General features: G+C 31.5%; 1 protein-coding gene across 2 annotated transcripts in view; it reads left to right on the forward strand.

Moving 5' to 3' along the window:
* The window catches only part of LOC143230053 (delta-sarcoglycan-like), a 121,508-nt gene extending 107,908 nt beyond the window's left edge, over positions 1-13,600 (forward strand). For both annotated transcript variants that reach the window (XM_076463049.1, XM_076463050.1), the window contains exons 2-3: positions 8,021-8,252; positions 11,402-13,600. In XM_076463049.1, the coding sequence (XP_076319164.1) occupies positions 8,021-8,252; positions 11,402-11,533 (364 nt within the window). In that variant the 3' untranslated portion in view covers positions 11,534-13,600. The remainder of the gene's footprint in view (positions 1-8,020; positions 8,253-11,401) is intronic.
* Positions 13,601-14,539: the final 939 nt, after the last annotated feature.

A 14,539-nucleotide genomic window follows, 5' to 3' on the forward strand; every position in this document is an offset into this window, starting at 1 on the left:
AATAATGAAACACATTTAAAGTAAGAAATCAATAAAGAACCACTGTGTGTAATAATGAAACATATTTAGAGTAAGAAATCAATAAAGAACCACTGTGTGTAATAATGAAACACATTTAGAGTAAGAAATCAATAAAGATCCACTGTGTGTAATAATGAAACACATTTAAAGTAAGAAATCAATAAAGAACCACTGTGTGTAATAATGAAACACATTTAGAGTTAGAAATCAATAAAGAACCACTGTGTGTAATAATGAAACACATTTAGAGTAAGAAATCAATAAAGAACCACTGTGTGTAATAATGAAACACATTTAAAGTAAGAAATCAATAAAGAACCACTGTGTGTAATAATGAAACACATTTAGAGTAAGAAATCAATAAAGAACCACTGTGTGTAATAATGAAACACATTTAGAGTTAGAAATCAATAAAGAACCACTGTGTGTAATAATGAAACACATTTAGAATAAGAAATCAATAAAGAACCACTGTGTGTAATAATGAAACACATTTAAAGTAAGAAATCAATAAAGAACCACTGTGTGTAATAATGAAACACATTTAGAGTAAGAAATCAATAAAGAACCACTGTGTGTAATAATGAAACACATTTAGAGTAAGAAATCAATAAAGATCCACTGTGTGTAATAATGAAACACATTTAAAGTAAGAAATCAATAATTAATTCCTCTTGTTTCTGTAAACTTACGTAAACAAAACAATGTTTACCTGGAGAGAAACGTCAGTGTGTTTGTTTTTACTCCAAGAAACGCCATGAACTGTTAACAACTTACCGTGATTTTTAGACAAAATTAGATGTATCTATAACAAATGAAACCAACATTTAGTACATTGAACAAATCTACCTGAAGGTGTGATATACAATAGTCAATACAAAAACAAACATCGATAACGTTTTTATTCTGACTCACTGCTTTATTATAGAAATATTTTGTTTCTGAATGAAGTATAGATATAATAAATACCTAATGAATTTTAACATTTCTCAAAGTTTTCTTCCTGTTGCCCTGTTGACTCACTATTTGAGTAAACCAAATCTCTATTTCGAGACAATGTTTTCATAATTATATCACGGGTATTAACATTTCTGAGAACATGTTATCTCCTCTTCTGTTGAGTAATTGTTTGATTAACTTATATATCATAATATCAGGTATATTCAGATCCTAACGGGATGTACCATTTCTAATTATTTTTTCTTCCTGTCCTCCTGTTGGCTAACTCCTTTAATACATTAAACTCTGGTTTCACGTTGACGTGTTAATAAGTCCTAATACATTTTAACGTTTCTAGACGTTTTCTCTCTACTCTCCTGTTGACAAACTGTTTTATTACAGTAAATCCTAGTTTGAGGATGACGTGATGGTAAGTCCGTATTGGATATTCACATTTTTAAAGTTTTCTTTCTGCTCTTCTAATGACTGACTGTTTTATTACAGTAAATCCTAGTCTAAGCATCACGAGCTGATAAGTACGTAACGGGGTTCCAACATCCTTACAGCTTTCTTTGTTCTTTTCTCTTGACTGTCAACTCTTGTTTACTAAATGTTATTTCACGATAACGTGTTAATAATAATAATATAATAATATAATAATAATAATAATAATAATAAATTTATTAAGCAATAAATTAGGCACAAAAAATCAAATAACAATATAAAACCATCAACAAAGAGTTAACTCGTCCTGTGATGGTTAAACACATAATAAAGTAAAATCAAAACTTACAAAATCAATATAAAGTTCCCAGAATATTATCATCAGTATTTAAGATCCATTGTTTTAAGTATTTCTTTTGATTAACACGATTAATAGAAGATCTTATACTATAAGGAATAAAATTATGAATACGAGGTGCCAAATAAAGATATTGAGGAAGTGTAACTGTTTTACGTGGTGTGGGTACATTAATTGGAAAAAAAGATTGAAGTCGTGTAAAATATGAAGTGACTTTAAAAGGCCTATTAAAAGAAACATGCATTGTAGATAAAGCTAAAAAATATAAATAAAGTTTATCATATGAAAGAGGGAGTTAAATTTACTGAAATCGGTATCAAGCCTATGAGTAAAAATAAGAGAGAAAACACTTTTTTTTACGTCAGTAACAATTTTAATATTTATCTATGTTGTTGTTTTTCTGCTCTTATATTCATTACTTACATGATTAAAATAAATTTATAGTTTAAAAATTACGTGTTAATAAATCCACAATGAACTATTATTCTGTTAAATAACTGAATGATTATAGTAAATCGCAGTTTCTGGAGAAAGTGTTCATACGCTAGTAAGGACGATTAACATTTTCCAAGTTTTTTATTAAATTAGTTGATAATAATACCCTGTTTGCTAGCTAGTGAATGGTGTGAATGGAACATACAGTAACATGTTTGTAACTTTTAACAGTGACCATGACATCAAGACAGGGTACAAACTTCTGGACGTCATCAGTATAGTGTGAACTGTAATTCGATGGGAAGGGGTTTATTAAAGAAATTCAAGGAACTCCAAAAGCAAAGGGAACTCATGATGTTATATATGGAAAATGTAATTCACATATCTGTACGACTTAAATGGTTCAGTATTAGTTTCAAAATTCCACCGCATAACAACAGTTGATAAGAAATGCATAAAAACAACAGCAATATTGTTGCTTATGGTAACTAAAGGTACAGGCCAAAACAAAAACAATATTGTTGCTCATGGTAACTAAAGGTACAGGCCAAAACAAAAACAATATTGTTGCTTATGGTAACTAAAGGTACAGGCCAAAACAAAAACAATATTGTTGCTCATGGTAACTAAAGGTACAGGCCAAAACAAAAACAATATTGTTGCTCATGGTAACTAAAAGTAGAAGTCAAAAGAGTATTGTTGCCCATGGCGCTACTTTGGTTCTTTGTTTTCTTTACAGAGAACTGAATTGAATTTAAAGTGATTGCTGTTGAGAACAAAATGTTCATCAGTAGTAGAAGGGGTAGCCGATCTAATAAGATTCACAGTAGTAGAAGGGGTAGCCGATCTAATAAGATTCACAGTAGTAGAAGGGGTAGCCGATCTAATAAGATTCATAATCGAGCTTACACTTCTTTCAGTGGTGAATAGAAGAATACACATGGATGATATCAAAAGTAAATGGAATAATACTTGAACTCATCTGTAAACCATCTTCACCTAACCTGTTGACAAAGTGTTCAGAACTATTCATGTATGAAGGGATTTTGTTGAAGAGAGAGTGAATCAGAGACACTAACAGAGAGAAAAGGGTGTCACGTTTAGGATCTTTGGTTAATCTGAACATTTTGGAACGCTATGTTCTAAGATTGTCTAGAATCATACAGGTAGAGTGTTGTATTATTTGAAATTTCTCTAGACATTTGTTCCCAGTTCTTTTGTTCAGTAGTTTACTAGACGTATCTTCTAGATGTATCTATTTTAACGTTTTTCTAACATCAGTGGCTGTATTTATTACAGTAAAACCTTTACACTTCTCACTCACTTTCACTAGCATAAGATCGTTCTTTTTTAACTTGTTTATAACAAACTGCTCGTTTCTTAAAAGACTGGGCTTTAGGTGATAATTCTTAAAGCTATTTATAATCCTGTTAATGTCATTTTTAAGTTTCTCAATATCATTTTCCGGAGTAACGCATGCACTGGGAGGTGTGGGTTTAGGAAAATCAAATGGTACAAAAGAAAGGCTAACATCGTTGTTAAGTCAGATATATCTATTACCGTAGGAAGAAAAATATTTTGTGAACTCTTAATTTGTGGAAGCATTGGTGAAGGTTTGAACGGGTGTTAGATTCTTGGTATGTTAATCCAAAATAACAAAATTAAAACCTTTGGAGAGCATTGAAATTCAGTCCTTGGAAAGTATTAGATTATTTAGAACTGTAGTTCCATCGATCAAACCATCATCATTGGTTTTCATTAAAGACACGATTTTTTTGACATTGGTGAATGTTAATCTTTTAAACTCGTTTTCTGTTCTCTTATTACTCTATTATTGCTTATTGGACTCAACATGGTTCCCTATGGTTGCTTCTTGGACTCAACATGGTTCCCTATGATTGCTTCTTGGACTCAACATGGTTCCCTATGGAATGCATCGAAAACTTCTATCAGATTTGTTCTCAGCAACAATTACTCCAAATTCGGTTCAGTTTTCTAGAAACAAACAAAAGGTATCGCTATGGGCAATAATATTGTTTTTTATTTTATTTTGGTCTCTATCTTTAGTTGCTATAGGCAACAGTATTGTTTTGTTTTCATCTCTATTTTTAGTTGCTATGGACAACAACATTGCTGTTGTTTTGGTCTCTTATCTTTATGTCATTCTTTAAATCATCAGTGGAATTTTGAAACTAACCTTGAACCACCTGCGTGGTACACATCTGTAGTAAATTTCTTCGGTATATATCAGGTTATATCTTAAGTAATGTCCGATTTTAGGTACAGAAAAAGAGAAAGGATTTCAAAAGCTTTTAATGTTATTTAATCAATAATGTGTGTTCCATTATTATTAATTATTTCCTGCCAACGATTCACAAGCTTCTAAATGCCACTTCTATAAAATGATTGGGGTTTGGAGGAAACGAATCTAGAGAGGTTAGTTTTGACATCTTCATGTGTTCCAAGCTCTTTTCCACCAAGATAGTTCTGCAATCTTCTGAATAGATGATAATCAGATGGGGCAAGGTCTGGAGAATAAGGAGGATGTGGAAGTTTTCTTTCAGTCTAGCTCCTCGGTCTTTACAGATGTGATCCTTGCTGTATGGGGCCGTGCATTATCCTGGTGTAAGTAACACCTTTATGACTGATCAAAGCAGGCCTCTTTTCTTTCAGTGCAATATTCAAGTGCTCTAACTGTTGAAATCTGATGTAATCATTAAATTGAGTGACCATTATCTGTGGTGCTTAACATTTTTATAATATATCCATTTTTTATCTGCAGTCACTAACATGTCCAAAAAAGGTGAGCCACGTTCACGAGAGTTGCTCTGAGGTTGGCTTCTGTGAAATCATGGTTGACCCATTTTCTAAGTTTTGATACCGTTCAAAGGTGTTGTAGATGACAGTGAACTGTTGCATTGGTTGAATTAAACTTCTGTGCTAGTTGTACAACTGTTACAGCACAATCTTTATCAAGTGCAGCCAGCAGAAAGTCACCATTAAGTTCAACAGGATGACTTGAATGTGGTGCATCACTTTAGCTGTAGTCACCTGATCTGAACTTTTTAAACCACCTTTGACATTTTCTTTCATAAAGAGTCTCCGCACCATAAACAACTTGAATGTTTCATGTAGTTTCTGCTGCATTACTGCCTTTTTTAAACTCATAAAATATTGTCTGCCTAATGTGCTCCTCAGACACGTCCATATTCATAAGGGTTCATTCAATTAACGATTTGAAAGAATTGAATTGGGCTAGTTTATTTGTCATTTTTATACACGTCCTACCATATATTTTAGTCGTTAAAGCCTTCTACAAAGACAGGAATGATGGTACACTTTTTTATTAAATTTTCTGACATACTTATGGGATGATCTGATAGAACCATGGATTCCTCTCTCTTTTAGAGTTCTTTGAAATCTTTAATAACTGACATCTTCCCTCATACTAACACGTAATGTTACGTTTGGAAGAAGTCTACACCTTTTCTTGATACCATGGTCACTATTGGAAGAACCAAACGCTTCACCACAGCATGTTCCAAACAGTATTATTACGCACTTTGATAATACCATTCACCACAGTATGTTCCAAACAGTATTATTACGCACTTTGATAATACCATTCACCACAGTATGTTCCAAACAGTATTATTACGCACTTTGATAATACAAGTTACCACTGTATGTTACAAACAGTATTATTACGCACTTTGATAATACCAGTTACCAAACAGGTTGTCATCATCGGTAAACTTACTAATAAAAATCCTCCAACACCATGGATGGTGAGACACAAGCCAGGATGAAACTACTTTTTTACATCACAATTTGCAGCTTTTACAGCAAATAAGGTTTGTTTTTAGAACAGTTACGACGTTGGGATCACTGGTGAAATCTTTGTCAAGTACAGTAAAGAACGGTTTAATATATAAATCAACAATTAATGTATTTAAATTCTAGGATTGATCATAGGTACTGATTCGTGTACACATAAGTCATTGTTGAAATTTCAACGTTGATTTAAATACTAAAACGTTCTTTAGTGTAAAAACGTGTCTACTTTATAATGATCATACCAGTCATCGAAACGTCGTACTTAAGCCTAACTTACTGTAGAAGTTCCAATGAAGTAAACTTTATCAATAGCTCAAAACGAAAGTAGTAGTTCAAAAGTTGTTCTTGCTCAATGGGTATCCGGATAGTTACATTACGAAAACAGTTTTGACTCATAATATTTTAACAAACTACAGCAAGAAACAACAACAACAACAACAAACAAATAAAGAAATCGCCATATTAAAACATTGTTTTATGGATTATGCCTTTCGTGGATAAACCTTTAACTGCTCGGCTTCATGAAACGATTAGAAGATATCATTTGAATATCCACATCTTACAAAAACACAGTTAAAACCTAAATGATATACTTACTTCAGCTTTCAATAACAACAACCCATGGAAACCAGAAAGCGTTTTGTTAAGACCAGTGGCTTAAATAAATCATGCACGCTTAACGTACACCGTCTACTAAACATGCACACAATGTTCAGGCACGTGCATATGTCAATATAGTCGTCCAATACACGATCGTTTCACAAAACACATTCGCGTTACAGCAGCTACTAACAACAAAACGCTACCATTAAACATTACATGAACTCACACGTGATAATTTACAAAACACCTTGATGGTTCAAAATTCAAGTTTGTTTGTTTCAAATTTTGCGCAAAGCTACACGAGGGCTATCCGTGCTAGCCGTCCCTAATTTAGCAGTGTAAGATCAGAGGGAAGGCAGCTAGTTATCACCGCTCACCGCTAACTCTTGAGGTACTCTTTTACCAACGAATAGTGGAATTGACTGTACCATTATAACGCCCTCACGATTGAAAGGACGAGTATGTTTGCTGTGACAATGATTCAAACTCTTAATCCTCAGATTGAGATTCGAGAGTCCTAACCAACTGGCCATGCCGGGCCTCTCAAAATTCAAAGATTTGTGACGACTTTCGTCACAGGAAATTTAAAGAATCTCCTTTGATTCAATCAAAATGCCCTTTCATTAACAAATACAATGCCAGCCACCTACAGAAGTATTATCACGTGCCAGCCCCCTACAGAAGTATTATAACGTCACGTAATATTTTTTATTTTATTTTTTTAACGTTCATTTTAAGATCTTTGACTCCGTTCGACAATAATTTTAGCACACTTCACCGTGCACCGTTCTATTATATCGTTGTAGTTTTATATTGTTTTTGGTTTCTATAAATCAAATCTGTTTTGTAACTAGTGCGGTCCACAGACCCTTGTAAAATGAGAAAGCCGAAACGTCAGGAAGAGTAAGAAAAAGGAGAAATAAGATTTATATGAAAATGTTAAACTTTTTACTGGTCTTTAAACATTTTAACCTGAAACTCGGAATCTCCGAGGTGAAGCAGATAATATAGTTGTTATCAGGATTACATGTTAGTTAAAACGTGATGGATTATTGTGCTGTTGAACAGCTGCTTGGTTACTGTAAAATTGAATTTTCAGGATCACTCGTTAATACGTTCGTAACGGAAATTAACGTTTCGCACAGCTTTGTGTTCTGTGGTTAACTGTCTACTGGTTACAATAAACCGTAGTTTCAGGATGACGCGTTGATAAGTTTGTTTTGGAGTTGTAAAGTTTCTTACATGTTATGTCGCTCATGTTGACTGTCACAATTTGATTACATTATATCCCAGTCTTAGAATAACTGTTTATAAATCCACATGGAGTTAGTCTCACCTCTAACTGTTTGTCTACAATTTACTCACAACATTGTTCACATTTAGACTAACCATGGGAAGAGGCGAGGCTTCGACAGCTACGTCACCAGCATCCCAGGAATGGACCGCCCGTTCTGGCCCTGACTACGACCGATACCAGCACCAACTGATATATCGAATAGGAATTTACGGCTGGAGAAAAAGGTGTCTATACCTCCTGGTTATCCTCCTAATGGCCGTCGTCATCATTAACTTAGCCCTCACGATCTGGATCATCAAAGTCATGGACTTTTCCATCGTAAGTATTTGACTTACACGAAATCCTTCTAAATGGAGTGATAAAGGTTCAAAATTTCTTAATAGTGAAATTCTTTTGTCTTCACATTTAACGACGACTCGGTGTTATCTTGATCTAACCGTCTACTTTTCTCGAAAACAAAGTTGAATATTATTTGGATCTAATGTAACTTGTCATCAAAGTTTCAGATCTTCATTTGTCAAAACAAATCTCGTGTTCTTATATCGTAATGAGACTCGTTTATCTTTCTCGTTATCTGGATCTGACTTGTTATAAAAGCTTTGGTTAAACCGAACCTTGCGTTTTTGTAATTTGCTTCGAAGTTTGTTTGTTTTCTTTGTAATTTTTTATTCTAAAGTCCAAATATATTAGATTTTTTTATCTATGTAATAGGTATGGTGGAGTTAAATTTGGATATACTGAATCTGTGTTTTAGATACAGAAGGTTTGTCTTTTAGACAATATTGAATTTATGTTTATGAAATACTGGTTTTTGTATTTTAACAATTTTAAGGGGTTTATGCTTTAACAGCTGTATTGGTTCTATGCTTAAAGAGTCATATTGGGTTTGTTTTTAACGGATATATTGGTTCTGTGCTTAAACAATTGTATTGGGTTTTTGTTTTAACAGATGTATCGATTCTGTGTTTAAACGGTTATATGTGGTTTGTTTTGTTAACAGTTAAACTGAAACATGTCTATTAGGATTGTATATTAATTAGTATGCCTATTTGGAGTTTAAAAGGTCTATTGATTTATTTTAACAGGTGTATTAGGTTTATATTTTAACGTGTGTATTGTGTTTTAACAAGTATACAAAAAATAAAAACCCTTTACAAACTGGCGAAGCCCAGCATGGCCGGGAGGTTAACATACTCGACTCGTAATCCGAGGGATGCGGGTTCGGATCCCCGTCACGTCAAACATGCTCTCTCAGCCGTGGGGGCGTTATAATGTGACGGTCAATCCTACTATTCGTTGGTAAAAGAGTAGCCCAAGATTTAGCGGTGAGTTGTGATGACTAGCTGCCTTGCCTCTAGTCTTACACTGCTAAATTAGGGACAGGTTAGCACAGATAGCCCTCGAGTAGCTTTGTGCGAAATTCAAAACAAACAAACTACCTCCTGAGGCAGGTATCTTAATGGAAAAGTTACAATCGAGATTTGTACAAGCATCTGGCATGTGAAATAATAAAAGAAGGGACTTATGCTAGATAGTTTAACACCTAAAGTCAATCTATAAAAAATGGTTCAATATAATTCAATTCAAGGGTTCAATTAATAAAGTTGAAATCTGCGTAAAATACAATCTAACTGAAATAATTATAACATGACATATTTGTGGACATAAGGGACCTACTGGTCCATCTTGGCAGTCCCATTATTTAAATTAAATTAAAACTATTAAATATCATTCAGGTGGTCATCAAACATTCAGTTAAACCCACTTGAATGTACTGCATTCAGAATATTATACAGTATTTAAAGCTATTACTAATATATGTATACATCAATCCATACACACATTTTTTTCCCTATGCACTCTAAATACTAGCCTTGAATTCTGTGATGCGTAAGACCCTACAAAATGTTCCACATTCTGGCTCCATGAGTTAATTAGACGTTCGACTCGCAATAGGAAGGTTGCGGGTTCGAATTCACGTTACCAAACATAATCAGGTTTTTAGCCGTAGGAGTGTTATAATGTGACGGATAATACTACCATTCGTTGATACAATAATTGGTGGTGGGTGTTGTTTATCAGCTGCTTTCTGAGAAAGAGTAACAGCTAATGCAGGTAGACCTCCCAGGAGATTTGGGCTAAAGTAAACCAAACAATTTAACTCTTTCTGGATGCATTGAAGTAACTATGAACATCAAAGTGTTTCACTATTCATCAAAGTTATATTAATTATCACTCATTTTTTGATAACTTAACAACAACCATCAACAGTTATATAGATTTATAGTTTTAGTAACCACCACTCACTATCATATATGTACGTGACCAATTATTACATAACATTACTAATCATTATCCACCACTGTATAGTTTTGTAATATGAACAAACTGAATCAAGAACCATCAGCTACTACTGTATAGCCCATCTGGTTTGGTGAAGTTGAACAACCTTGGATTACTCATTTTTTAAATCTACATGTATATTCAGTCCTTTTCTTTAAACTTTAGTTTATTCAATAAGTTAATCTCAACTACTTTTTGCGCCAGTTTGTAAAATATTCTGTTTTTATTAAATTTTGTGTAAATGTTTAAATGTTAACTTATTAAGTTTTGTGTAAATGTTTAAACGTTAACTTATTAAGTTTTGTTTAAATGTTAACTTATTAAGTTTTGTGTAAATGTTTAAACGTTAACTTATTAAGTTTTGTTTAAATGTTAACTTATTAAGTTTTGTGTAAATGTTTAAACGCTAACTTATTAAGTTTTGTGTAAATGTTTAAATGTTAACTTATTAAGTTTTGTGTAAATGTTTAAATGTTAACTTATTAAGTTTTGTGTAAATGTTTAAATATTAACTTATGAAGTTTTGTTTAAATGTTAACTTATTAAGTTTTGTGTAAATGTTTAAATGTTAACTTATTAAGTTTTGTGTAAATGTTTAAATATTAACTTATGAAGTTTTGTTTAAATGTTAACTTATTAAGTTTTGTGTAAATGTTTAAATATTAACTTATGAAGTTTTGTTTAAATATTAACTTATGAAGTTATGTGTAATAGATAATCTATCGTGAATATCACCAAAGTTTCTCTGAATGTAGCTTAATTTCATATTTGATTGTTCTTTTATTTATTGGTGATAGAAATATTCACATATGTGAAACCATATTGTCCATAATATCTATTTCCTTACACTGAGCATGTTATAAATATCATCCCAGTGTGTTCATATGCAGATATATTTTCTCAAGCACAGATCTCATGATAATATTGCATATCTTTGTTCTATTATTTATTTTTATGACCAATGCTAATTATTTTATATGCCGACGTTTTCATACTCTAATAAAGCTTGGTATTTGTAAATAAGAACATACATGTATGGTGAAGACCAGCTATTTATCCACAATGGTGAAGAAGTTGTTTGGGTTTTTTTTTCTAATGCGAACTCTCTCTTCATTGTGTTTTAGGATGGAATGGGCAGGCTAAGAGTTGTAGAAAATGGCGTCCGCTTGGAAGGAGATGCAGAGTTCCTTAACGGGCTATATGCTGCAGACATCTGTTCTAGGGAGGTTAGATCTTACACATTTCTTCATTCATAGTTTATAATCAGTTTTTAGTATTACACGTTTAACGAGTCATAATAATTTTGCTGGTTTATGTGAATACATTTTATTCAATTATATTAAATAAGCCGGTTTGTAGGAATATTCCTTAATCAGTCATATAAGTTGTTTTATATGAATACACTTTAATCAGTCATATTAAATAAGTTGTTTTACAGGAATATACTTTAATCAGTCATAATAAGTAAGTTATTTTCCAGGAATACACTTTAATCAGCCATATTAAATAAGTTATTTTCCAGGAATACACTTTAATCAGTCATAATAAATAAGTGGTTTTGAAGAAATACACTTTAATCAGTCTTAATAAATAAGTTGTTTTACAGAAATACACTTTAATCAGTCATAATAAATAAGTTGTTTCACAGAAATACACTTTAATCAGTCATAATAAATAAGTTGTTTTACAGAAATACACTTTAATCAGTCATAATAAATAAGTTGTTTTACATTAATTAAACTCAATGCTTTTATTTTACTTAATATACAGTATTATATTTAAAAAGGTGTATAGTTTTTCCGATTCTGATATATGATATGTTTTATGATTAGTGCATGTTTAACTAATTACAGATATTAATAAAGACAAACAGTTTAATATGTAAAGTCTGTAATAGCAAACAAGTCTGATTATGGAATGTGAAGTTCATTTTAAACCTCACAAATTGTTTGTTTAAGGTGTTTTCTAAGAGTCATACTTTTTCCACAATTATGTAACGGTTTTAAACAATAAAGGAACAGTTATCTCAAAAAGGAAATAAACAGGTATAGGTTCATTACAAACATAAAGTAAAATTAATATTATTTCATGTTTTTTCCTTCTTATTTTTTGACTCTTCAATGTTAACGTCTTTGTAACAATGCTTTATTATTTTTAAAAGAAGTTCCCAGTGTTCCTCTACTAAATAATAATAATCCAGTTATAATACAACATAGAAAATAACAAGAGACGATGAGCTGGAAACTGACAAACTGATCTATTTCCTTACACTGAACATCCCAGTGTGTTCGCATGACACAAAAATTGTAGGTTTAATTGTATTTGGTCCTTATGATGTGGTTTTAATTATACAACTCAACTCGGTTAGAAGTGAATATTCAGTGTTTTTATGTAAAGTTAATATTTTGATTATCTTCTTATTTCCACCCTCTATTAATAGGTCATTTTATTTGCAGAATATAGCAAATGTCACTTTTTTGTAGCGCATGATGCTATCATACAAAGATTACGTAACCAAGTATTCCAAGAAATAGTTGAGTAATAATAGTAAAATAGAACACATGCAAAAACTTCAAATAGGTTGTCAGATGTCCTCCAAAATTATAAGTCAATATGTTATTGAAGAGAACGACAACCGATGAAAACTCATGACATTTGTTGAATAAATATTAATAAGGAAAAAAATGATTCAGTTAAAAAGTTAAATAATAAAATAATAAAGCTAAAGATGTTAACTCATAAAATAATAAAGCTAGAGATGTTAACTCATAAAATAATAAGAGTTAGAGAAGTTAACATATAAAATAATAAGAAAGTTAGAGAAGTTAACTCATAAAATAATAAGAAAGTTAGAGAAGTTAACTCATAAAATAAGAAGAAAGTTAGAGAAGTTAACTCATAAAATAATAAGTTATAGAAGTTAACTCATAAAATAATAAGTTATAGAAGTTAACTCATAAAATAATAAGTAAGTTAGAGAAGTTAACTCATAAAATAATAAGAGAGTTAGAGAAGTTAACTCATAAAATAATAAGAAAGTAAGAGAAGTTAACTCATAAAATAATAAGTAAGTTAGAGAAGTTAACTCATAAAATAATAAGAGAGTTAGAGAAGTTAACTCATAAAATAATAAGTAAGTTGGAGAAGTTAACTCATAAAATAATAAGTAAGTTGGAGAAGTTAACTCATAAAATAACAAGTAATGAATACAATAAGTAATTAAATAATGGTAATGAACGAAAGAAATTGTAATTATAACTGTTTTTTGATATAAATTATCATCAAAAATTAACTTTTCAGAAAAATAAAACAAAAAGCAAAAAGATTTGCATTAAAAAACAAATATAAAACGAAAATGTTTTTAATATGAAAAATATTTGGGCAAAACAGGCCCAAGAAAAGAAATAAAGATGCACTGCATACTGTACTTAAACCGTATTTGAGAAATAAAGATGCACTGCATACTGTACTTAAACCGTATTTGAGAAATAAAGATGCACTGCATACTATACTTAAACCGTATTTGAGAAATAAAGATGCACTGCATACTATACTTAAACCGTATTTGAGAAATAAAGATGCACTGCATACTGTACTTAAACCGTATTTGAGAAATAAAGATGCACTGCATACTGCATTTAAAACGTATTTGAGAAATAAAGATGCACTGCATACTGTACTTAAACCGTATTTGAGAAATAAAGATGCACTGCATACTATACTTAAACCGTATTTGAGAAATAAAGATGCACTGCATACTGTACTTAAACCGTATTTGAGAAATAAAGATGCACTGCATACTGCAATTAAACCGTATTTGAGAAATAAAGATGTACTGAATACTATACTTAAACCGTATTTGAGAAATAAAGATGCACTGCATACTGTACTTAAACCGTATTTGAGAAATAAAGATGCACTGCATACTATACTTAAACCGTATTTGAGAAATAAAGATGCACTGCATACTATACTTAAACCGTATTTGAGAAATAAAGATGCACTGCATACTGTACTTAAACTGTATTTGAGAAATAATAATGCACTGCATACTGTACTTAAACCGTATTTGAGAAATAAAGATGCACTGCATACTGTACTTAAACCGTATTTGAGAAATAAAATGCACTGCATACTGTACTTAAACTGTATTTGAGAAATAAAGATGCACTGCATACTATACTTAAACCGTATTTGAGAAATAAAGATGCACTGCATACTGTACTTAAACTGTATTTGAGAAATAAAGATGCACTGCATAC

This window comes from Tachypleus tridentatus, chromosome 10, assembly GCF_004210375.1.
Source record: "Tachypleus tridentatus isolate NWPU-2018 chromosome 10, ASM421037v1, whole genome shotgun sequence".
Classification (NCBI taxonomy): Eukaryota; Metazoa; Arthropoda; class Merostomata; order Xiphosura; family Limulidae; genus Tachypleus; species Tachypleus tridentatus.